The following is a 24,809-nucleotide window of genomic DNA, read 5'->3' as shown; positions in this document are numbered from 1 at the left end:
CCCCCCCCCCCCCCCCCCACACACACACACACTTTGCTAAGTGAAACCCTACTTCCATAATTAAGGAGCATGTGCATACCTGCTGTCTGTAGCAGTCTTTCCGGTCACTCTGAGGGCTGCTGAGACAGGAGGAGGTCTCTGTGTTGTTTTGGCAAGGACAACCTGTACCATCGTGTTCATTACATGTGTCTGCATGGCCATTACACTGACACCTGCAATGAAGAGGAGAAAATACACTGAAAAGGAGAAATACAAATACTAAAGAGGAGAAATACAAACACTAAAGAGGAAAAGACGTTTTTTTAAACATTTAAAAGCTTGGCATAACATATCTTTACTTGTAATGGTGGACACGCAATGGGAATCCATTGACTGCTGAGTAGCAAACATTACTCACTTTTCACATTTCCCTGGCAGCAGGAAGAAGCCGCTTAGGCAGCTCTCACACTTGTCCCCCACGCTGTTGTTTTTGCAATTCACACAGACAGCATGCTCTTCTGTGGGACCCTCAGACACCCAGTTATGAATCTGATAAAAAGGGACACAGAGAGATACAACAGTAAGCACAACTGGTGTATTTGTTTTTAACATATAATAGAAGGAGTAGGCCACAAGGACAGCAGACACTTACGCTGTTTGGGTCCAGAGGGAAAAGCCGTGGATTTTCAAGGGCCTTCTTAAGTTCATCTCCGGATAAACACACAGCACTGTTTCCCCTGCAGAACTCGCGACATGGACGACAAGTGCCTCCCCCTTTGGCAGAGCCCACAAACAGGGGCTTACACTTTTCACAGTGCTTACCCTGAAATTTTACAAAAAATTATTTATCCCTAGTGGGCAAGGAAAAACTGTGTTTACAGTATGTTTGTGTGTTTTACTATGAGCACTTACTATGGTGTTGTTGTGGCACTCAAGGCAAACATCTGGTTTGCTAACACCAGCGCAGTTGCTGTGTTTGTTGCAGCTGCACTGAGCGGAGCAGTTTTCCCCCACAAATCCAAAATGACACTGACAAACTCCTGGAGACACGCACGTCCCGTTCACACACCCTTGTGCACAAACTGGCTCACACTGACCAGAAACCCTGTACAGCAAAAAAAGGTAAACCTAAACAGTTACTATGTAACGCATGCATAATTTCTTTGTAAATTTCCTTGTGTATTCTCTGCCTGAGTCATAAACGCTAACTCCTGATCCTACCTGCTGAGTATGTAACCCTGTTTGCAAGTGCAGTGATATCCCTGGGGTTGATCGTGGCAGTCCTGGGTGCTGTTGCAGTGGTGATGGCCATTGGCGCATTCATCCTCCTCTGGACAATGGAGGAAGGACCAGCTGCTGTTTCTCAGTGGGCAAACGCCCTCACTCACACCTGGGAGACAAGAATAGAGGAAGGTAAGGGAACCACAGATGACACTGGACTGGTTACACTTCACAATGCTGAACTTATTAAACAAATCAACTGAAGATATTTCTCACCATCAAGTCCGCCTTGTAAGCAGCGTCCGGCCCCATTGCCCCCCCGAGTAGCACACCAGCCACACTGAGGCCTGGAAATGCACTGGGAGCACTGTGTGAGCTGGGAGCACTGGGGAGAGCAAGAGTCCCCCCCAGAAAGCAGACGGCCACACTGACCCGCCTCACATCGCAAGGGCACGAAAGACGGGCTCATGCACTAGCGGAAGGGGAGAGAGGTTAGCTGTATATGAACAAGATTTCTTTTTTTTTTAATTCATACAAAATACTAAAGGACCGTAAAGTCTTACCTGCTGCAGAGCCATGCTCCACACACAGTGCTGCCAGCCCCCATCAGAGCCTCTGGAGCCCAGACAGAGGCTGCAATTATTGAGACTGTGGCAGGGTGGAGGGCACGGCATAGGGGGAGAAGACTCCACCTGCATTGGTGAGACGTTGAGCAGGGCGTAGCTGAAACACGTCCAGTCATAGGTGGGGTTCACACTCAGTATGCGCCTTGTCTCACCTGAAATGATCACAACATAGTCAACATTTTCTAGTGGAACACAGCAAACATTTAATTTTATTATCTCCAAAGTAATAATTCATCTATACGGGTGTGATAATGATAATTACTAAATTACAATTTCTATTGAATTTAATGTGTTTTCGTCAATTTACATTTGATTTATTTCCAGGTTTAGACAAAACATTTAAACAAAAGAGCCTATAGAAAATTCATAATTTCCTCAGAGCTCTTCAACACTACATTGCCCATACCTGTGCGTTTGAATTGGCGAGTCCACATGCATTTACCAGAGGCAGTACACTTGGGGCAGTCAGAAGCCTCGCAGCTGGTCTCAGTGCAATTACTGGACAGGAAGATCTCTCTCTGGTTGATCCGACAGTCATGTTCAGATGTACAGCTAACAGAACTGCTGATACAGGCCCCCTCTGGACAGTTTGTGCACCACTTACACTGTAGAGCAGGCTGGGAAATTCAGTAAGGAACAGATTTTAATTGATAGAAAGTATCTATCTCTGTTTGAGCTAATAATTGTGTTACAGTAGGGGTGTTGAATATTACCTGTGATGTACTGGAGAATGTTTTAGGGTGCCGGGCAAGGCATTCACTGCAGGTCTTCAGTCTGCGACACTGGTCTGGCTGACGAGGGGTCGGGGAACAGGGAGACTGGCCGGTGAAGCAGCCCATTCTGACAGAAAGGGAGGTAGAGAATTAAAAGTTTGACAAATTTATTTAGTAGCTGCACTTAACTTCAAGCTCAAGAACAGAGTGCTATTTATTTAGAGTTGCTTTTAGTCAACGTGTTACCTCTCAGCAGTATCAGAAGAAGCACAGGTTCCCCTACACCAGATGCAGCTGCCTGTGGTGGTGTTGCAAGCCTCGGGTGTTGGCAGCAGCGCACAGGGGTCAGAGGGCACAGACAGGGTTAGGAGTCTGCCCAATGTGACACCATTGAAGCCCCCTGACAGGAAGAGACGGCCACTCAAGCTTGTCATGGCAAGAGACACTGAACTATTTACTGGATCTCCTACAACTGAGACTAAAGGAGAGAAAAAAGTGATTAGGTTTTGGTATGGAAATTTCGGATTTGACCATAACTGAATCTGCAGAAAGATAGTAAGATGGTCACCTGGTTGTATCCAAGTGTTACAGTTGATCTGGTACAGAGACACTGAGTTACTGTAGTCTTCAGCTTCTGTCCTTCCCCCGACAATGACCATGGAGTCTTTGATCATGGCTGCAGCGTGGAAGAAACGGGACAGGGGCTGCAAAGCAAAGAGATGACACAGCAAGAATAGATAGCTTATTTATATGCAGTGGACTGATAGAAGATAAATAATTGGCTTGCCTAATTTACTGGCCTGTAACAGGAGGGTAGAGACTAGACGAGGTCGACCTCCTACCTTATTACCCTGTGAAGGCACCAGCAGAGACCAGGTGAGGTTGGGGTAGTACAGACTGTAGAGCTCGCCTGAGGGCTCAACAGTCTCCACGTGGAAGCGGTAGCCACCAAAGACATAGATGGCATCAGTCTGCTCATGGTAGACAGCTGAGTGGCCATATAAACCTGGTTGATGAACACATAAGGCAAAACAGGTTAAAGTGCAAAATTCAAAAGTGCAATTTCAAAATGCAATACTGGAATTCTCTGTGAGATTGACTAGTACATTAATTATGTTTGTAATTGTATATAAGTGGTACGTCAATCAATAAGTTATTACCAAGTAAGAACTATGTTACAAACCATAACAAAAACAAAAGGCTTAAAAACCTGTAGGTGGTGTGCCAGTGTGGGGGGCAATGGTCCAGTTTCCCGTATGAGGGCTGAACTCCAGCAGATGGTGGTTGAAACCGTTGTCTGGAGAGTAACCTCCAATCAACAGCACTGAGGAGTCTCGACGTACAGTTAAAGTGTGGCCTGACACCGGGGGCAGCACTGTGCTCTGTCAAAGATGGAAGAAAATGTAATTTACTAGAAGGTATAAAAACACTTATACATAAAATAGTTTGTACTTCCACACTAAATCTAATCCTAACCTTGTGTTCTCGCCAGACTAAACTGCTGAGATTAAGACTCCAGGTATCCATGGCAACACCGTTTTCAATGACACCGCCCACCACCAACATGAAATCGTGACTGGCTCTGTGGCTTCCAGAGCCAGACTCTTGACTGGTGAGCAGTGCCGAGGCGTGGTGATAGCGAGGACTCGGAGTCGAGCCTTCTTCAACAGAGCTTGTCAACATTTGGGTCCAACGGTGCTCTGACACAGAATATCTAAACAAACCAGGGACAAAATGCATTATTACGCATATTATAGACTTATATATTATTATTACAATATTACTTATACACACTTTATGACATCTAAACTGTTTTGTGACATTCATACTACTCAGAATGCTCTACCTGTAAACATTTCCCAAAATGCCATCTGACAGAGAAAGTCCTCCATACAACCAGAGGTTGCCCTGTGGTCCAGACACCAGAGAGTGGCCCATCCTGTGGAGAAACCTGTGGGCCTGGTTCTGTGAAGCAACAGTGCAAAATGATTGTGTGTTTGTGTGTGCTGTGGTGTAAGATTCATGATTTTTACAGTTTAAGTTCGGCCCCTACCACTGTCAGTTGTGTGTCCAGCAGTGTTTCCCAGACCAGACTGTTAGAGTCCCGAGGAACAGAGCAGTCTGAGCCAGCCCAGCTATCTGTGCACACACACACTCCCAGGGACTGAGACAAAAAATATGTTGTTTAGCAATCTAGGAACATTTGCAACATGACTTTTATCAGACAATATTTTGCAGAGGTCATTTTAGATTATCCTGAACACATCCCAAGTAATCTAATGGCGGAGTATGAAACTACAGTGTATGGTACTCTAACTGTACATTTTGGACACAACTTCCATTCTTTAATAATTCCACAATTTCACAAGAAATAAGTGATCCCTGTGCGCAAATCAGAAGTAAAGTTCTAAATATAAATTGTCACAATTCTTACTATATTACAAGTCCCTCTTCCTTCTGCTATTCCACAATCCTGAGGGCATACGGGCCGGTTGCACTGGGGTCCACCATATCCCTGAGGGCACTGACAGAGCCCCCCTTGGCACTGGGCTCTAGCTGGACATACAGGTGATCCCTCTTCACCCTCTTCAGAGCTCTGGTGACACCGCCGCACCCAGAAAGATGCATTGAAGCCTTGAGGTTTGTTTGAGGAGACGTTGGCCTCAAAGTAGACGGAGATCACGCCTGGTAGTAAAAGAGAAAATAGAATACATGAGAGTGACATGGTGATTTCTGATTTTGTCTGTTTAAATGCCCACTATAACTCAATTACTTCAAATGAGTAGATGTGGGTAAGAGTTTGTAACATGTGTCAATGGTTGACAGCACAACAACTTACCCAATGCCCTGAGGTGAACTAATCTGCTAGGTAATAAGTGGTAAATGTGATCAGGGGAAATGTCATTTTAATTGCTCAACTTTTGCTGTTTGCCTGTAATGCACAAGCAGATTTCTCCGAGCAAACAATTTTTTTATTATTGAATGAATAAATGGATGGATACCTGAGGTGGCCTCCACGGTGATAGGTTGAGTCCTTGTGGTGCCACAAAATGCCCCAATCAGGTTGTGATCTGAATGTACAACTCCATTGGCCAGGAAACGAGGGAGGCCATCAAACACATAGACAAAAGAACTCTGCAAAAAACAAACAAATGGAATTTAAGGGTGATGGTTATACAGGTAAGAATACTGACACTGTGTGATGATACAGCACAGCTAACATGTTTATTTGCTTGTGTCTATTATCAGGTCATGTGTACTCACTTTACAACGTGTATGAGAGTCTGGATGTAGAGTTAGGGCAACAGGGGGACACAGCTGTCTGGGCAGACAAGGTGCCAGGTTCTCAGTCACAGACAGGACCCACAGGCAATGAGAAAGTCCTCCGTTCCCTTCGCTGCCACTTCGCCAACCCAGAGAAGAGGAGAGAGGCATGGCAGAGGAGGAGGTCGAGGAAAGCAGCACAGAACGACCCTGGCACTGGCGGTAGCATGTGCCATTATTCCTGTGAGAAGAAAAGAAAAAGATATCAGGATAGGCGAGTCAAGATGAAAGAATCTGAAGAAAATCATCATAAATCACTTTCTGTTTTTATAAATACCTTATTGTAATCTTCACTCCTTGATTTCAAATAGTTTTCAATCAGTACAGACACAAAAAAATAAGTGTGTGTTACACTGAAGATCTTCTTACCTGGGGTCTCCGTAGTAACCAGGAAGGCAGGACTCACAATGTGGTCCCTGAGTGTTGTGGGTGCAGTAGCACTGGCCTGTCTGGTTGTGACAGTATCCTCGGAGAGGGTCGCCATGGCCGTTACACTCACATTGCACACAGCCGCCGCCACCAGCCAGCGCTGAACCAAAGCTACCTGGACGGCAGTGCTCACAGTGGGGTCCAGTAGTCCAATCTGAAAGACATAGGCAGAATATCAGCAGAGCAAAAACAATTACTGCAAACAAGCTACTTAAACAAGCCATATATAAAAGTCTCACCCTGGCATTCGTCACATATCCCCGGTGCAGTAATACAGGTGGAATGGAAGTTGCAGCCACAGTCAACGTCACATTCAACACCACTGAGAACCAGAGTGGCGGGGTCAGACGTCCAGCCAAGGGAACATTCACACTCAAACCGTGGGCTGCCACTGCATTGGCCCTCACGGCACTCATTGTAGCACCTGTGGAAATAGGAACAATTATGTTTGGGTTATAATGTCCTTTAAAAAGAATCATAATGACTAAATGGAAAATTTGAAGATTTTTTGCTCAAGAGAGTTGAAGGATGAATAATCAGAGGAAGATCTTACGTCTGGTTGCAGTGCAGTGTGCCATCCCCCATGTATCCTCTCTCACAGTGACACTCATAGGAGGTAGGAGTGTTGATGCAGGTGGCGAAGGGGTGACAGTTGTGGAGACCCAGCCTGCATTCCTCTACATCAGGGCAGGTGGGGTAGGACCAGATGGCATCTTGCTCTTCGTCATCCAAGAGCTCCAACTCCAGCTCCATTTCCAGGGGTCGTGGCGGGGCCGATGTCTGGGGCTCGGGACTGAAAGGGTAGGAAAAGGAGAATTAAAGTTGGACAGGTATACTATTTCCATCTATATGTCCATCCACTGTTATGTGGCTCTATGTAGAAATCTGTTTAAGTTTGGCGGACATTCTATGTTATGTGAAGGTTTCAGAAAGTAAAGATCGTAAAGAAATAAAAAGCCCTTGAACTGATTAAATGAATTGATGACATTTTTTCTTCTGATACAGAGACTGGAACAAGTGGCTTTTATAAGTCTTGCAAATGCATTTGGTCCTATTCAACTTGGAATAATTGTACTGTAAAAACGTTGAGGAGCCCTTCCTCTCTCAAATACTTAACCACCACAAATATATTTACAACCTGTGAAAAAAACTCCATTCATAATATTTTATTATAAACTACCAATATAACAAAAGCCCTTCCTTATGAAAAAAAAAGGCACCTGCTTACTGCATCAAGCCATGAAAGCGTAATAAGAGGTATCTTACTTTGCAGCCTGTGCTTCAGCCACAGCTACACTGCAGTTATACGCCAAGGGGTCGTCCATTCCTGCCCAGTCTCCCCTCAAACATCTGAAAAGATGAGTAGTAACCATGAATAAATACAAGAAAACAATGACTATTAACATATCAGATATTTTATAACAAAAGGGAATTATAAATAAGTACACCAATCTGTACAGAGTAATTCTCAAAGTATTTGTTAGTTAAATGCGTGCCATACTTACTTTCCAATTGTGGGATTGTTGTAGTCACCACACCAGCCACACTGGAATGTCCGCAGGCAGTCTGTACACGTGTTTAAAGCCGAACATTGCTTACACTGGGGAACCGAATGAACACTGACAAGTAAGAGAATAAGAAAAGAGAATATTAGATTAATGATTTAGGTTAAATTACAGTCACTGACAAAATATAACTAATTGCACTCAAAAGGAGTTATATTTTAAAATTCAGTCAGTTGTCCGTCTTTTTTGTGGTTTACATAATGTGAGTGTAACAGGAAAGCAGTTAACAGTATGTGCAACTGCAAATAATTATGTGTATCAACTGTCAGCTGAAAATAAAACAAAATAAGTCTTAAAAATGTCCTTATTTTACCTGTCGTACCAGTCCCTGCACTCTCCATAGGGGTATTTTGTGAGGTAGGCAGCAAAGTAGAAGCAGGCCTGGGCTGACTCACACCATGCACACTGGCTGGAGTTAGAAAGGCACTCACCACATGTCTTTCTCCTTTGCAAGAAAACAAGATGTGAGTTTAGGTTCTTGTAACATACAGTAAAAAAATATATAAACAACATATGAAAATATAGCTCTTCAACTTACTGGTTGCAGACTTTAGGACAACCCCTTGCGTCACGTATGGATCCGTCTAGTCTTCCCCGTCGACTGCACTGGTAGTCGCCTTTCTTGCTGGAGTTTATTTGCCACTCGCAAAAAGGGTCCTGCAGGCCAAAATGAGCTTTGCATGAGTCACAAATACAGCAGTTCCAAATTAAGTTATACGATAATATCAGCTGCATAGTGACAATTTATTTTAAAAGGATGTGTTATCTGTAATGTACCTGAGTACAAGCAGAGCAGTCTCTGTACTCTTCACACAAGGTGCAGTGCTGGGGTGCCAACAGCAGATGGCGCTGACCATCTCCCTTGGCTTCCCCCATCTCTCCCTCAGGACAGGGCTCGAGGTCTGGGTTGTCACGCAGCAGGCAGCGGGACAAAGATGGGCACCAACCACAAGACTGATCGGACAGACAGGCCAGACAGGACATGTATGTTGAGCAGGAACCTGAGCGGTAAGGCTCCAGGAACAGGAAGGAGATCTCCTAAAGGGAAAATAAGTTGTGATGAAAAGGGCAAATCAAGTAAGAGTTTAACTTTTGTTTTCCTACTTAATTAAATCCACTGTGCAGAAAAATGACAAGCTAAAGTTTACTTTACTTTCACTGCTTTTGCAGAATAAAACTCTTCATAAAAGCACATGATTAACTGTGCCAGTACTCACACTGCCTCCAGGCAACGTTCTGTTCCATATCAGGGCCATCTCACTGGTCTGTCCTGAGCCAGAGTTGTTAAGGTAGCCCTCAGCCTGAACAAGGTAATGGTTGCCCCTAGTCAAGTTAGAGAACAGTCTACTCCCATCTGTGCGAGCCAGGTGCTTCAACTCCTTCTCCTGCTGAGCTGCCCAACGACCCACCACCTCCTGCTCCGATGGGTTAAAGATGCATAGAGGATTAGAGGTAACAAGGGTTAAGAAAGGCTGGTAACAAACAAGTGCTGCAAATTAAAAAAAAACAAAAAATCAAAAAAAGTAATTTAATGTACAACATAGAGTATTTAAATTAAATTAACATTCTGAAAATGTACATAATACAATATTCCCTTATAAGTCAGTGCATTTCTATAGAAAATGTACACAATCACAATCTAATGCAATATTTTTCCACATTCTAATACACTATTGTGGGTGTTTAATTATTGGGAAACTTCAGCAGCCAAGCTGTCAAAAAGCATAGATAGTTTTGTTGTCAAGTAAGGTAAATGTAATTTCTAGCAAACAAAGACACAAGAGAGGTTATTTGTCTTGCACGTATTACTCATGTGGGGATGCTCCAATAGTCACAATGTTATTCAACATGGGACTAAAAATCACTATATTATGTTCAGTGAAATATAATAATATTAATATTAATAATTAATCTGCTCTGCGGAGGAGGGTCTAGCTAGTCCAAACAGCATTCCGGGAAAGATTTGCTCTGGTTTATTGGCATTTCTTTAAACCAATCACAAAACAAACAAAAGAAACTATCACAAAACAAACAACAAAGAAAGTAGCAGGAAAAGGACATCGGCAAAAAGACATTCATCTAGCGGAATTTCCAGCGCCACCAGAGCAATCACGGAGGTATAACGTCATGGATATAGACTACATCTAGAACAACTAATCCTGTCAATACTTCCCAATTTAAGCAATTTATTTTAAAATAATGTATTGAATTTAGAAAAAACACAAAAAGTGTTGACATGCACTTTCCCTCACCAGTTGGCTGGAGTTGGGCCCTGAAGCCATTCGGGCCTCAAAGTGGAGCCTTTGGATGCGAGCCCACATGAAAACAGTCTCGGTGGGAGGGGGTGCAGGTGGAGGGGCCCCCCACAATGGGTGGATGAAGCCCCTGAACTGTAGGGCTACATCCATTTCTGTGGTGGGACTAAGGATGATGGTGGTGCTGCGTAGGATGGACACCTGGCAAAGGGGTGAGGAGGATGGAGGTTATGGGGAGGATGGATGGAAGTGGAAACACATCAACAGAAGGACTAATCTCTACAAACTGCTTCCCAAGTTTGACAAACTACTTAAAAAGGAACGTTCTCTATGAGCGCAACGTAACAGTGAAAAAGAACAAAAAAGGAGTAGTGAGCATTGAAACCAAGAGGTTGAAAAGGCAGAAGGTAGAAATTCACAATAAAAGAGAAATTTTCATAATATTCAAGTTGGAGAACCTCATTGGAGTCAAAGTGTCAAAGCAATGTTGGAGTAAGGAAGGAGGGATAAATATAAGCAGAAAAGGGAATTAATTACAACCAGTTAGCACTTGAGAGTTGGACTCTGTACCTTGTCAGGCTGGGAGTCGTTGCGGGGGTGCTGGAAGGTGAGCAGGTGCAGTCCCGGGACATAGTTCTCGGTGCGACAGGAGTGGAGGGAGGTTAGGAAAAGGGTACGCTCCCCCCACCAGCCGTACGCCCCTGAGATCTGGTCCACACGGCACGCACTTCCCTCTGTGAGACCGAGAGGGAGAGGTCAGCATACAAAGAACACATCTGACCTCCACAAATATGTTATTACAGCCGATTTTTAAACTGTTCTAAGGTACTGAAACAAATCTGAGCTGTGACTTTTTGTGTGACGTGTGTTCAAAAAGAGTAAAATGACATGACCTTGCTGCACCAAAGGAAGGATGTGATTGGACAGGCAAGTCAAATCATGGTCTGACTAGCCTGCACAATCTCAGCTGGGTGTAGTCACATCACTGTGCTCCATCTCTGAAACACGCCCAACATAAGTCCCTCCCCTGTCAACTCCCAACATCTTTTTTTTCCAAACTGAGGCTTAGCCCTTATCTTTTGCCCTCCTTCCTCCCTCATTGGGTCTCACCTGACACTGGTAGGCAGGACTCATTCTGAACACACCAGCCAAATTCACCAGGGGCACGGGCCAGAGAAGCTAGAGTGCCACTGAACACCAGGCAGGACTGGCAATCAGACAGGAAGCGAGCCAGGCCCAGGCAACCAGTACTTCCACACTGTGAACACAAAAGAGGGGTTATTGATCCTGAAAGATATTCATACAGGAACTTCAAAGTGAAAGAAATGTTTTGGGTGTCTCACCATGTGGTAATGGATATACAGTACCAATAATATTTTGACGCTACATTTGTATGAATGAGTCAAAAAGAGTAAACCACAAGGCTGTGCTGAGGAAAGTGTTACCGGATTAGTTGGCTGGTACTCTCGACAGCGGCCTTCACACCAGCTGCACTCTGGGTTCTTAAGGCACATACTTTCGTCTAGCGCCTCAGCACAAACAGCGTCCTAATAATGCAACAAACACACACACACACACACACACACACACACACACACAAACACACAAACACACACAGTTTCACATCAATTTAGTGATTCCTAGCTGCTTTAATTCAAAACAATTTTTTCCAGCCCGTATCCCATCAGTCTTTCCAAGAATATGACTTCCAGTTTTCTTGTTTTATGATACTTTCACTCACCCTGTCACCTTGATCGCTACTGACAAAAAGTGGAACTTTGTAAGCCACCAGGTCTCCACGGGCAACACCACTGTAACCCCCAGCAACCAGTAGCACTCGTCCCTCCATCACAGCAGCAACATGCGAGTAACGCCCCCTCACAGAATCCCCTCCTTAGAAAAAAATGAAAGTTTAGTAGGCAATGTACATGTAGAGGCTTAATAACAACCAAAAAAGAACCAAGCTATAGATGTAACTGAACTGTGTGTGAAAGTCTACTGGAACTCACTAAGTGACCATCTCTCCCCAGCAGACACCCATTGGTGACAGCCCAGATGGTAAAAGAAGATCTCCTCATCAAAGCACTTCTCCTCTTGGTAATGAATATGTACATTTCCCCCTGCGAGAGAAAGACAGGAAAAATTATATAAATAAACACAGGACAGAACTGATTAAAAGAGAATGATGTTGATTTACTTAATGCTTACCATAGACCACCATGTAGTTTCCAATGACGGTGGCTGAGTGGAAAGCTCTTTCTCTGGGGCCAGTTGCTGGGAAACGGGAACGGAAGGATGTCCAAAACCGCCTGTCCACGTGGAACACGTCTGTGTTGTTCACCCTCACACTAAACCTTAAAGAACAAAAAAATACAACATCTGTTCAAAAATCTATAAAAACATGCTTTATGTATATATTTGTATTTAAAAACTTGTTCCATCATTTCAAATAATTTCTACTTCTACTACTCTTATCTTTCTTTTCTCAACTTATCTTTTTCTGGATTGCCTTAATGTAACAAGTTTTAAAACTGAAATCAAGTTTAATCTAAATCGCAAAGGACAAATAGTTTACAATTACCTTGATGTGTACAGGAACAGACAAAAATATGACATGTGCAAAAAAAATACATTCCAAAACTAGACAGTCAACTGTTCCCCTTCCTCATTAGCAACCACAAATAGAAAAGTGTGTGTGTCTTACTGTATGCCGTATGCTAAAGCACAAGAGAGTGTGTACCTGGCAGTAGTAGGCCTGTGGCCTCCATAGACCAGCAGTGTCCTGGATGGGCTGTGGAATACCATGGAATGGCCGGCAGTGGCTGGGGGCTTCCCACCAGTGGGCTGAACAGTCTCCCACAGTCCAGAACCATGCAGGCCGAACCGATAGAGAGAAGAGGAAAACATATCCTCCTCAGTGCGACCTGGGATATAAGGAGAGAGAAAAAGGAAAGATGCCAATTAAGTATGATTTATTTTTTTAAGGGATACATGTAATCTAAACATCAACTGCAAGGTGACAATATAATACGAAACCCACCTCCAAATACATAAAGATAATTGTCTACTACAGCTGCAGCGTGATTGGCCAGTTTAGGAGACCCACGTGAATTTGAAAAGCCATGCTGTTGCCAGTCATCGTGAATTGGCCGGTACATCCACACATCACTGGCCAGGGAGCCGTTGGCTAGCTCTCCTCCAAAGATAACCATATTACCCATCCACTCTACTGCTGTGTGGGAATGACGAGCCACCTGATCACAGAGGAGAATCACAGAACAGGAAAGAAGTGAATAAAAAAGACTAATAATAAATGGAAACACTTATATTCAAATTGAATATGTTCTCAAAAAACAAGCACTTGGGAGAAATCAGGAGATAGGAGTAGACATGCACAGTGCATTTACATGCAGTGCAAAAACCTGATTACAAAAAGAACTTCATTTACACACTTTGAAAGCCTAACCGTATTTTTTAACCACACAATCTTAGTCAATTTTTAATATGACGCTGTGGGCTGGGGAGTTTTTTTGTCAGGGTATCTGAACTGAAAACGTAGTGAGAGGATTGGGCAATAGGCTTAAAAGTGAAATCCTTGTGCATTTGTATTTGAACTATACAAATTATATACTGTTCAGCTGTGAAAACCAACTTTGCAGGACTTCCTTTCAGCTTGAGTTTAAAGCTGATAGTAATCAGGTCAGTTGTGTGCATGGAAACACAGTAAATGAGGTGCAAGCAAAAACTCAGTGTGTGTGTGTTTATGCATTTATCCACAAACCACTTACAGGAGAGTGACCATAAGACCTGCTTTCCCATTGGTTGGATGTGAAGTTATATTTGATCAAGTCACCAAGAGCTCTGTTCAGGTCAAACCCTGGAGGAAAATAAGTAATATTCAAACATGATGTCATTAATCGGATTCTAGAGAAGAGTGAAAGTAAAATAAGAGACAGCAGCTTAATCAAATACAGCAATATTAAAGTTGGTTAAAATCCGACCATTAATAGGAGTTCTATGAAGTGATAAAAAGTGTTACAAGTTGGAATTTAATTACTCTGCCTAAGAATAAAGGACTAATAACTTACAACAAGTGTGTTTAGAAAGGGGATGAAAAGTGGGTTTGTTCAATTAATATCAAAACATCAGTGGAAATTAGGAGTATGTCACTCTCACCGCCAAACAAGTACATGGCTCCAGTTGAGGACAGGTACACGCCAGCAGAACCCGTCCTAGGAGGCGTGTAGGGGTTTTCTTCACTCACACGCCACCACTGCCCTGCCCCACTATCATCATGGACACCAAGCTGGCAGCTGTGACCCAGGAAGCCTGGGTTACACAGACAGCGCTCTCCTTTCTGAGGCAAAACATGGAGAATAAAACTAAAATGCAAACATTTCAAATGTAAATAAAGCTTATTCAGGGAAGGATGAGTGACTCTTTGGTTAAAGACTGTTTTGTGTGTTTATAAAACATTCCCATCGCTTCTCTTACCTGGTCACACTGGCCATTCACAGAACAAGTCTGGGAGCAAAGAGGGGTTGTACAAGCTGCTTCTCCCCAACCTTGATGGCAGTGGCACTTTGATGTAGAGGAATCACAGCGGCCATGACCACCACAGGCTCCAGGGCACGCAGAGAAGGTGTAAGTTGCATTGAAGCCAAGTAGGTTGTAATTAGCATCACTGAAGAGATGAAGCAGCATCTGGAACATGGACATTAAGTTACGGTCACAAAGTTAATATTTGCCACAGTTAGAATGCTTCAGAGTTTCTCTCATCATGTCTTAATTGGTTACCTTGCCAGACTTGGCTTCAATGGGTTGAGGCAGAGTGTTGCCACTCAGGCTGGCAAGGAGAGGGCTCTGGTAAGAGTCTCCATCATACACAAACAGGTAATCATAGGTACACTCTGTGTCCATGAAGGTGAAATTTAAGACAATGCGGTGACTGTTGCTAGGAGCTGGAAGATATTACAAGTTGGGAGATATATTAGAGAGATTAAAAAACAGTCTATGGATACTTATTTGTTTAATGGTCAAATTTCCTGTGCACAAGACAGTATCTTGGTTCATTATACCTTTGATAAGCCACTCGCAGTTCCCATTGACAGAGTAGTTTCCTGGTCCATCTGTGACATACCCTGGTGGGCCCCTCAACACCTGCCTGTGGCCCTTGCAGTCCCCAGCCTGGCACACGGGCAATTTAGCTAAGAGAAGAGCCACCAGGATGAAGGAGACAGGGCAGGAGGAGGACATCACTGGCACCGCCTGAATAATGGGAGGCACAAGGTGAAAGAGAATAATTTGGTGTGGGTCCTAACAGACAGATTATCACCAAAAATATGTAGTAGCATGGTGCAGCAAATGGGGACCAACCCCCTTCACATTTCAGTTGATAGACCACTTAATTTACGACACAAGAACAATGCCTGTAGGATAGAGAGGATTGTTTCTATGGTAATCAAAGAGTTTTATAGCCTGGTGGTTCCTTAAAAAAAACGTCCTGTGGCCCATCTATCCCCCTGCCTGTTAACGTAATTATAATTTTGCTGTAAATTCCAGTTAAAGTTAACATTACCTTTCTGTAAACTACAATGGCATTCACACTGCTAAATTGAACAGACCATAAGGTGCAAAACGGCAATGCTTTATGCGCATTACGAGACTCACAGGCAGCCTCTGGGGAAGCAATGATTCCGATCGAGCTAACATCTGTTAGCCCCATGTACAGTAGCATTAGTTAGCTCACTAACGTTACCAGTCCACAAATCTCACAAACATAACAGTAATGTTACACGAAGGTCTTTATGCATGTGGCGTTAACGTTAAACACAAAGAATGCTACCGACATATCGTGTATTTACTGTATTTTTAATTTATTTCTTACATCCAACTAGCTTAAGGATAAAACAACTAGGGGCAACAAGGGGCTCTCCGCAGGCTATCACAACAAAGCTAACGTTGCTAAGCTAAGATAGCTGGCTGACTACCGTTAACAGTCAGAGGCCGTTGGGCTAGCTGGAAGGTTACAAATAAATGATTACACTCACCAGTTCCCGTCTCTTTGGCCTCATGGTAATTTACATGGTAACCCTTTAACGCAAACGTTCGCTGCTACATGAACTAACCTATGGCTAGTGGTGCTCAAAACGGACAGCTAGCTGAATTAGCTTGCTAGTAGCTAGCGTTACTACCTCGGAATCAAGGCAGAGGGCAGCCCTGACTGGGGGTACAGCAAAGAGGTCTGCAGCTGGTCCGTTAGCTAGCGGTAACGACTGGGCTAAATCCAGATGCGCAATCGTCAGTGGCTGCAAAATCTACCAGGAAAATTCATACTTGAGAGTAATTCATCATGATGTAACTTCGAAATAATGTTTCTAAAACTCAGACGTTACACTAGTATCACATTCTACCAGCTAACAACGAAACCTTTCAACGGTATCCACCTGATTCCTACAGGGACAGATGCCCCCGTTGTTTTGATGTTTATGGCTGTTAGCAGTAACCGGTGGTTGCCAACACAAAAGACAGCGCCGCTAGGGGTATGTCCCACCACTGCCATCATGCGGAGAGGAGAAACAACGTTTAAACATCTGGATACAAACCATCAATGGTGGAAGAAGAAGCTATTCAGATCCTTTACTTAAGTAAAAGTAGCAATACTTTGTTACAGTAAAAGTCCTGCATTGAAAATGCTACTTAAGTAAAAGTATCATCAGGAAATGTAAATATTCAAAGTAAAAGTAGGCCTACTCAATGCTGAAAAATTCTCACATTTTAGAAACTGGAAACAATCCAAAAGTTTTGTCAGCACAACTAGCTAAGTGTTTAATAGAATAATTAGATTATGTAGGCCTGTATATTGTATGGTAGTTTATATAATAAAACAGATTTTTTTATAATCTTAATGTGTTTTTGGGGCAAAACATAATTTGTAAAGTTACTAAAGCAGTAAAATTTTAAAAACTCCTCTAATGTAAAGTAGAAGTAGGAAGTGGTATGAAAAGAACAGACTCCAGTAAAGTACAAGTACCTCAAATTTGTACTTAAGTACATTACTTCAGTAAATGTTCTTAGTTACATTCCACCACTGCAAATCACACAGACATTAACTATAGATGCAGAAAATCTCAGAATTACAATTTGAATACATGGTTGCCCTACACATCGAAGAAAGATTGGCACAAAATACTTTTACATAGTTTATTACATCAATTATTAAATCATTATACACGTAAATATAATTCAGAGGTGTGCCCAAGTGCAGCATTTACTTTAATTGTGATTGGCAAAGAATAGTTTATTTGGTTTTAATCAAGTGAACAAAACCCAATGTTTTCAATTTTTATTTTATTTGTATACCAGGTGTTCATATGAAGATAGCACATTCAGGAACTTGCATATAGATTCAGAGCTGTAGTAGTATCTCCTACTTTAAAGTATTGGCTACAGTTATTCTAAAGCCAACAAATTTACACAGATCCCAATATTAGTGCAGAATCAAACAAATTGTATAAAAGTACAACAATTAATTAAAGCGCATACCCCAAGCGTAAAAAGTTCATTTAATTGATTCCTGATAGAACTGAAATACTTCAAAATGGAATAATAACATAACTACTACAAAAGCTAGTGAAGCAAGCAGGCAACTTAAATTACACTCACATTCCCCTTTTTCTTTTTATTTGATCATATATTATGCTGGATGTTGCAGATTTCCTCCAGTAGAAAATACCAAAAGAAACTGTTTAAATCTGTATTAACCACCAGCATCAGCCATGCTGCCAGTTATTTGTGTCATTTTTTATTTTGTCACTCCGTTGTAAAGGGATGACAAAAGACTAGTCAATCCAGTTTCCTCCAAGACACATCTTATTGATTTGGGCATCATTACACACATTCACATCTCAGTTTCTGCAATTTCCTGTTCACCCTCACAATTCAAAAAGACATTTCTCATCTCCCCCTATACTTATGCATCATGCAGCTGCAATGCTTTTAATGAACTACATTTCTGACATACTGTTATTGACATTTTTCTTGACATAAGTCCCTTATGCCAAACCTTAACATTAGCCTCATCCTTTCAATCTTTTCTTGAAACTTCACGAGTTTAGTTTATGTAATGTCTCATATATTCTTTTAGTATCATCCAATTTTGGTATATTTCATGTCCCATTTAACATATTAATCTATAATCTGATTGTCAACTGTAATATTCATTCCATCTTATCTCTTCCAATTGGCAAATTTAAATGTTTTTTTTGCTAAAGTGATTTGCAATTCCTTCCAGATGACTAATTACATGTTGATAAATGTATCTTTTTTATTTGAAAAAGACAGCTTTTGGTCAACAAGAATCCCTCGGCAGTATACAGTATACTAGCCCATCAAGAGGTGTGTACAGCTATTTTTCCCGGAGCCAGAATCATTGGCATACTGTGGAGACCAGGGCCAAAAATAGGATATATTGCTTCATCAAATTTGTGTGTCAAAGTGACAAGGTGCTTTGCTGTTCCCCCATCCCAAAATGACACCTCTCCCTTATCTATATTCAGCTTAATGCGGATCCTTTCAGGACGCTGCTGCACCTGCAGCTCTGTACGCTCAGGTGTTGAGACAGTATACACTCCTTTGCTCAGCCCCATGGACCACACACCACGGTTCGTAGAGACTGTAAACTTCTTTTTACGGGGCACAGACCATTTGCACACTCCCACAATCCACTTGGGGTTGTCACCAACAATGACATCCCACCTGTGTTTCCCAGATGTGTAACCTTCAGCACCCAGGACAAAGACACAGGGATCAAAGCGCTCCGGGTTGTCTGGGATGGTTAGCCGCTCGGAGCTTTCCTTTACACTGGACAGGTCAGCATTCAAAGATAGCCATGGAGAGGTTGTGTTAGGGTTCAACACCACTGGATCTGCACACAGGAAGAGACAAGATGCAACTATGTTATATTGGTAACATTTGTTCAGTCACATGTAATGTTTACAGGTCTGAAGAATGGTGGTATTTAGGTCTTTTTTTTGCCGTGTTAATTTCATCAGGTGGAAGCATAGACCGTTACTGTCTATGGGTGGAAAGCACTCATTGCTAATGGGGTTGTTTTTAGAGCATCCCTTTTTCACAGGTAACAGTCTGTCTTTAGAACACCCCCTCTGTTTTCTCTTTTTTTGGATTAGCCCAACCCACTGGGGACAGATTGAAGAAAGAACTAGAAAGCCTTGTTTTAGTGGTTTGCTGAATATTTATTTAATTGTGAGTGTTTAATTTACAGCCAGTTAGCCTCTATCATGTCAAAGACATCGCCAGTGTGTCAGCATTTTACAAAAAATAGAAAAAAGTTGTACGCAAAGTTAGCAAGCAACAGTTTGCATATCACAGCTCGTCTACAAACATGACATATCACCTAAAAACGGTAAGCTAACTTGTCTGCATTAACTTGTTTTAAGTAGGCTATATGAATTGACATATTTCAATGTTTTAGTCTAATAATCGTTTTATAACTGCAGGTGCATTACTACAAAGACGGTAGCATCCCCCAGACACACCCAGAAATGACATTTCAGTGCAAAATAATTAAGTCAAAAACGATTTAATATACTGCAAATAGCCTACTAGTTTGTTATGTTTATTTATAATTAATTTAGGCAGACAAGGCTACCAAGTACTGCAAAGCTAATTAATCTAACGTTTTTTTTCCCGCCCGAACCGCCCCACAGTCAAAATTTCAGGGCTTCAGTCAACCAAGATTTACAGTAAGATTACAGCCCTAATTTTTAGGTGTCAACTCAATATTAAACATAATAAACAAAAAACAAATTGGTCTAATTCCGGTTAAGACCAACAGTACTTACAATATTTGATATGAGCCTGCATGTTCTTCCAGATTTTAAAGCTTAAGGCACCAACATGCTTGCCCATGTTCAAAAGAGAGTCATTAGGGAGTCGAGGTTCTTCACGAGTCCACTGGGCTCTAAAGCAAAGATGGCAATATGTGAAAGTTAGCAAGAGACATTTCTAAACCCACAAAACACAACATAAGCCTGGATAAAGCAGATCTTTAGAATTGAAACACATGCATGTGTAATTTACAAAAATACTAATATATGGTGAAATGTACTTCCCAGTTTACTGCAGATATATAATATGTGCGATGGCAGTGAGTTTTGCATTTACTTACTCTCTTTTTAACTTCTGGAAATTCTGAAACATAAAAGAGTAATTGGGATTAGATCTTTTCATATCAGACAAATATGACAAAGTACACAGGTCTGGGTAAAACTTTATTTGAAATGGTGCTCATAAGACTGACATGACACTGTCATTATTAGGACATGTTTTTCTCGTTTTCTCTCCCCTTTCTCTTACCCGCAGAAGAGGTAGATCCTCGTTGCCCATCTCTTTCTTCAGTGTATCATTGAGTTTTTTCAAAGTGTCAATGTCTTTGTTTGTGTTCTCAATCAGCTTCTGTATGGAAGCAATCTTATGCTCCTCCTCAACAGCCAGGGCTTTTAAACGCAGAGCTTCCTCTGTGATAAGAGCTTTGTGGAGCCTCTCAAACTCCTCCTTGATCTGCTTCTCTGCCTGCCCAGCTTGATACTGAGAAGAGAGTGTCAATTTAGAGTACACAAACATGAATTAAGACATGTGAGGTCCGTTGTGTGTTGTATGTCTTGTAATATCTCTGCTGAACAAGGGGGTGTGAATCTGGGGTATCATGTTCCAAGGACTGAAGATGTCTATAGGCAAAGAACCAGTTTTGCGGCTTGTATAATAATAAACTAGTTGTTAGATTATACACAGATAAATGTAATATGAACACTGAGACGTGTCAGTGACTTTACCTTGATGTACTCCATTGCGTTGCTAAGTTTAAATGTCATTTTCTTGTATGACTCCACTTTCTTTTCAAAAATCTGGACTTTGAAGCTCAGCTCCTTCTGTAGGGTAAAAAAAAAATCAGGGAATGAGGTAACCAAAAAAAATAAAACCAGCGTCATTAAAAATGTTTTAGACTAGTAGTGATTAGTGTTGTCTGTATTCCCAAAACCATTGTCCACACACGCACATGGTTATTCGCATTGACTTTTTTTGTCAAAATTATTGTGGCGGAAAAAAAGGTGGATCTAGATTATATTTAATACTGGGGCCATATAGTTATGGGAATGTGGCTGCAGTTTGTAGGAAAAAAGGTAAACAGATGTAAAGGGTAAAGGAAATATAGATGTTCAGATATTGGGTTTAACATATTTTCCACATACAATCCCTGTGTGGACTTGAGGAAATCACAAGTGTAATAACATTAACAATGGCTCTGTTTGACCTGGTACTGGGCATTTTGACTTATTTACATGTCTTCCCGGGACACATCAATGGAACTGAGCCCTATTATTAAATCCACTTGTGCTTCTGCTGCCATGACAAAAAGGCCTTTTGAAGTATATTCGCTGTATGGTTAAAACTATTCCTCGAATACACCTATAGTAACTGTGTTGTAACTATATAGTTATTATAATCAAACCCAGGATATCTAGAGACCCAGGTCAGGAGCAGAGCTACTGAAAATCAGTTGACCTGCATTGACCAATGATGAATGTTCTTGGCATTCACAGAAGTTAGGCATAGTTATGTTTTGGATGTTATGGATTGTTATTATGCATTCATATTCTCAATATGAATGGTAGGATTAGATTTAGTAGAAGAGGGTGACATTTGCCTCCCACTGAAAGGCGCTTAAGGCTGCCACTAGCCACGTTACTAGTCAAGTTAAATTATTATATACATAGTCAATCGTACCTCACTGTTCAGTATTTCAGTCTTTTCTTTTCTTTCCAGGTGTAAAACTGAGTATAAGTGCCATCAAGGAAAACGTGCTTTTTCTCAAGAGAGAACATATTTGGGGGCCAACACCCAATTGATAACTGGTGAGCGTACTTTACCTTACACAGTGGCGCCCCTTCTTTCAGTGGCCAAAGCTTGTGTGTGTTGTGTAGCGTGACACAGTCCACACACACCGGCTCCTCATCCTTCTCACAGTACAGCTCCAGCGGCTTCAGGTGCAGGTTACAGGTGTCCTCACTGGGGCGTTTCCGGTTCGACCGGCTGTTTGACTGTTTGAGGAAGGATTCACACGCGCTGCTGAGTGCGCGGTTGGAAATGGCCTGCCCTTCCTCAAACTCGTCCCTGCACAAGGGACACTTCTTGTTGTACTGAATACTTTTCTGCAGGCACTCCCGACAGAAGCTGTGGGTACACGGCAACAGCACGGGGTCCTGGAAGACACCCTGACACACGGGGCAGGTCAGGTCCTGCCGGAGAGGTAAAGACTCTTCCGGCACGTCTTCTTCCATACTGTCAGCCATGGCTTCACGGGCCCGCTTCAGTTTACTTTCGCTTTTCACGAAATACCAAACTAACGTTTATACACAGGAAAAGTACGCACTCACTTGGCTCTGTGTAACACGTCAAAGCTTTACCAGTTTGCTTCCGCTCACAAAAAAAGAAAAATAATAGTATTAGCGACAGTTTTCGAAAGTAAAAAAAAAACTCAAACTGCTCGAACACAGCAGAGCACCCGTCGAGTTCGTTTCTGCTTTTTTCCTTGTTTCTGTGACAGACTGCAAACCTGATCGACGTTCATACAACACCGCCCTCTAGTGTTTCTGGAGGCTGTATCAGAAGTTCACACTGTGGAAATTTACACATCTGCACCTGCATACATATCAGAGAGGGGAAATTAAATGAATTCATTTAATTGTTTTATGAAAAACACTCTGTTGTAATTAATAAACATACATAATGGTGCTGTATCACTCTTGTGAATCAGTTTGTTGAGTTTGTGGATGTCTACCACTATCAGCCTGTTGTCCCAGCATGCAACAGCATACAGGCGAGTACTAGCCACCACATGCTTGTATATCATCCTCAACATCGTCCAACAGATGTTGAAGGACCTTACCCTCTTCAAAAATAAAGGCGATTCATGCAGGAGGTGTTAAGTTAGCTGGAGACAGGTTATGACCCACTACTGGTCCTTTGTTAAAAAAAGTCAAATCTGGGAGTTCATGAAATAACATGTACAGTGGGGCTCGAAAGTTTGGGCACTCCAGGTAAAAATTTGTATTAATGTGCATAAAGAAGCCAAGAAAAGATGGGAAAAAATCTCCAAAAGGCAGCAAATGACACATTAGACATTAGTATAATACGTCAAAAAAAGTTAGATTTTATTTCCGTCATTTACACTTTTGACTTCACCCAAATTTGCTGAAATTTTATTGAATCTGTTTTTCCTTCTACTTGTAAAATGTTCCTTGTGCCACTGGCTGCAATATAACCCCAAAGCATGATTGATCCCCCCCCCATGCGTAACGGTTGGACAGAAGTTCTTTTCATTAAATTCTGTGCCCTTTCTTCTCCAAACGTACCTTTAGTCATTCTGGCCAAAAAGTTCTATTTTAACCTCATCGGTCCACAGAACTTGTTTCCACAATGAATCAGGCTTGTATATATGTTCATTTGCAAACTTGAAATGCTGATTTTTGTGTTGAGGGCCTAGGAGAGGTCGTTTTTGATGACTCTTCCATGAAGACCATATTTATACAAGTATCTCTTTATAGTGGAATGGTGTACCACAACGCCAGTGTCTGCCAGGTCTTTCTGGATGGATCGGGCAGTCAAACGTGGGTTTTGACTTGCTCTTCTCATAATCCTGCGAGCTGTTCTGTCTGATTTTTTTCTTGGTCTTCCAGATCTTATTTTAACTTCCACTGTTCCTGATGACAGCCATTCCTTAATTACATTCCGAACAGAAGATATTGGCATCTGAAAAAGGCTTTGCTATCTTCTTATAGCGTTCTCCTGCTTTATGAGTGTCAACTATTTTCAGTTTCCATTTTCTAGGCAACTGCTTAGAAGAACCCATGGTCTGGGCATTTAAAACCTTAAGATTGACATCACCTGGTCTTTCCAGACGATGATTGAGAACAAGCCATGACGCTGTCAGGTCTCAGCTTTCTAAAAGGGGCGGTGCATGCCATAAACTGCAGGGTGCCCAATCTTTTGCAGATGCCATTGTTTTGTTTTCTGTTATTTTGGAAGTGTCAATGAAGGAAATAAAATCTTTATGTAACATATTATACCAATGTCTACACTGCCATTTGATGCCTTTTGAAGATTTTTCCATCTTTCCTTGGCTTCTTTATACACATTAATTCAAATTTGTACCTGAGGTGCCCAAAACTTTTGAGCCCCACTGTATATCCAAAAGATGGAGCCACAGTGCCATTATGTGACACTCCAGCATGACCATCCTGCTTCATTGAAGTTGCTAAAACACACCACAGTAAAGCTCACCAAGGTGTGATATATGGCAAATGTGTGATATGTGCTCTTTTTTGTGTGTTTGTTCTTTAAATGATGTTTGCAACCATTTTAGGGGAAATGTAGTGTAATATAAGTCTACATTTTAATTAAGAAAATCAGTGGAGTAAAAGTGAAAGTTTCCAGAAATATAAATATAGAAATAAAGTACAGATAAGTGAAAATTCTACTTAAGTACATTAACAAAGTATTTGTCCTTCGTTACATTACAACACTTACAGTAATGTATGTTAATATGACGTACTAAATCCTTCAAACTTACTAAAAAGAAAAGATTGTTTCTAACTCAAGACAGACCTCTGTGACATC

General features: G+C 41.9%; 2 protein-coding genes and 1 long non-coding RNA gene across 3 annotated transcripts in view; 1 reads left to right on the top strand and 2 right to left on the bottom strand.

The window, feature by feature from the left end:
- Positions 1–16,186, bottom strand: part of megf8 (multiple EGF-like-domains 8) — an 18,414-nt gene extending 2,228 nt beyond the window's left edge. The window contains exons 1-43 of the mRNA XM_034873206.1: positions 16,163–16,186; positions 15,191–15,380; positions 14,910–15,073; positions 14,607–14,816; positions 14,289–14,469; positions 13,901–13,989; positions 13,153–13,366; positions 12,853–13,036; positions 12,321–12,466; positions 12,122–12,232; positions 11,854–12,005; positions 11,558–11,659; positions 11,223–11,370; positions 10,683–10,846; positions 10,110–10,313; positions 9,075–9,272; positions 8,635–8,895; positions 8,396–8,514; positions 8,171–8,302; positions 7,798–7,911; positions 7,559–7,642; positions 6,846–7,085; positions 6,532–6,716; positions 6,233–6,446; positions 5,804–6,044; positions 5,542–5,674; positions 4,974–5,224; positions 4,593–4,703; positions 4,386–4,504; positions 4,016–4,253; positions 3,750–3,921; positions 3,382–3,545; positions 3,108–3,243; positions 2,786–3,017; positions 2,540–2,666; positions 2,233–2,443; positions 1,764–1,978; positions 1,477–1,672; positions 1,201–1,369; positions 892–1,084; positions 632–802; positions 398–528; positions 80–212 (exon numbers count right to left, since the gene is read on the bottom strand). Coding sequence (XP_034729097.1) covers positions 80–212; positions 398–528; positions 632–802; positions 892–1,084; positions 1,201–1,369; positions 1,477–1,672; positions 1,764–1,978; positions 2,233–2,443; positions 2,540–2,666; positions 2,786–3,017; positions 3,108–3,243; positions 3,382–3,545; positions 3,750–3,921; positions 4,016–4,253; positions 4,386–4,504; positions 4,593–4,703; positions 4,974–5,224; positions 5,542–5,674; positions 5,804–6,044; positions 6,233–6,446; positions 6,532–6,716; positions 6,846–7,085; positions 7,559–7,642; positions 7,798–7,911; positions 8,171–8,302; positions 8,396–8,514; positions 8,635–8,895; positions 9,075–9,272; positions 10,110–10,313; positions 10,683–10,846; positions 11,223–11,370; positions 11,558–11,659; positions 11,854–12,005; positions 12,122–12,232; positions 12,321–12,466; positions 12,853–13,036; positions 13,153–13,366; positions 13,901–13,989; positions 14,289–14,469; positions 14,607–14,816; positions 14,910–15,073; positions 15,191–15,380; positions 16,163–16,186 — 7,173 coding nt within the window. The remainder of the gene's footprint in view (positions 1–79; positions 213–397; positions 529–631; positions 803–891; positions 1,085–1,200; positions 1,370–1,476; positions 1,673–1,763; positions 1,979–2,232; positions 2,444–2,539; positions 2,667–2,785; positions 3,018–3,107; positions 3,244–3,381; positions 3,546–3,749; positions 3,922–4,015; positions 4,254–4,385; positions 4,505–4,592; positions 4,704–4,973; positions 5,225–5,541; positions 5,675–5,803; positions 6,045–6,232; positions 6,447–6,531; positions 6,717–6,845; positions 7,086–7,558; positions 7,643–7,797; positions 7,912–8,170; positions 8,303–8,395; positions 8,515–8,634; positions 8,896–9,074; positions 9,273–10,109; positions 10,314–10,682; positions 10,847–11,222; positions 11,371–11,557; positions 11,660–11,853; positions 12,006–12,121; positions 12,233–12,320; positions 12,467–12,852; positions 13,037–13,152; positions 13,367–13,900; positions 13,990–14,288; positions 14,470–14,606; positions 14,817–14,909; positions 15,074–15,190; positions 15,381–16,162) is intronic.
- On the top strand, positions 7,721–24,724 carry LOC117945655. Its single transcript, XR_004656855.1, has 3 exons — positions 7,721–7,734; positions 14,750–14,754; positions 24,649–24,724. It is a non-coding gene; the product is annotated as an uncharacterized LOC117945655 (long non-coding RNA).
- trim35-28 (tripartite motif containing 35-28) lies at positions 17,444–22,483 on the bottom strand. The gene is made up of 6 exons (XM_034873244.1): positions 22,061–22,483; positions 20,966–21,061; positions 20,490–20,720; positions 20,302–20,324; positions 19,976–20,094; positions 17,444–19,038 (listed from the first exon to the last, which is right to left on the bottom strand). The coding sequence occupies exons 1-6, from the start codon at positions 22,481–22,483 to the stop codon at positions 18,503–18,505; spliced, it is 1,428 nt and encodes a 475-aa protein (XP_034729135.1). The 3' UTR covers positions 17,444–18,502.
- Positions 24,725–24,809: the final 85 nt, after the last annotated feature.

The sequence above is a fragment of the Etheostoma cragini genome, chromosome 6 (genome assembly GCF_013103735.1).
Source record: "Etheostoma cragini isolate CJK2018 chromosome 6, CSU_Ecrag_1.0, whole genome shotgun sequence".
NCBI classification, from domain to species: domain Eukaryota; kingdom Metazoa; phylum Chordata; class Actinopteri; order Perciformes; family Percidae; genus Etheostoma; species Etheostoma cragini.
The sequence above is the reverse complement of the archived record's forward strand: the minus strand, read 5'-3'. Positions and strand labels throughout refer to the sequence as shown.

Bases quoted from the DNA above. Each gene is read 5' to 3' on its own strand.
- trim35-28 (XM_034873244.1), bottom strand. From the start codon at position 22,483: ATGGCTGACAGTATGGAAGAAGACGTGCCGGAAGAGTCTTTACCTCTC. The intron at 20,721-20,965 runs GTAAAGTCACTG...CTCTCTTCTCAG, and splicing joins ACGCAATGGAGTACATCAAG to TATCAAGCTGGGCAGGCAGA. The intron at 20,095-20,301 runs GTAAGTAAATGC...TCTTTGCTTTAG, and splicing joins TTCCAGAAGTTAAAAAGAGA to AGCCCAGTGGACTCGTGAAG.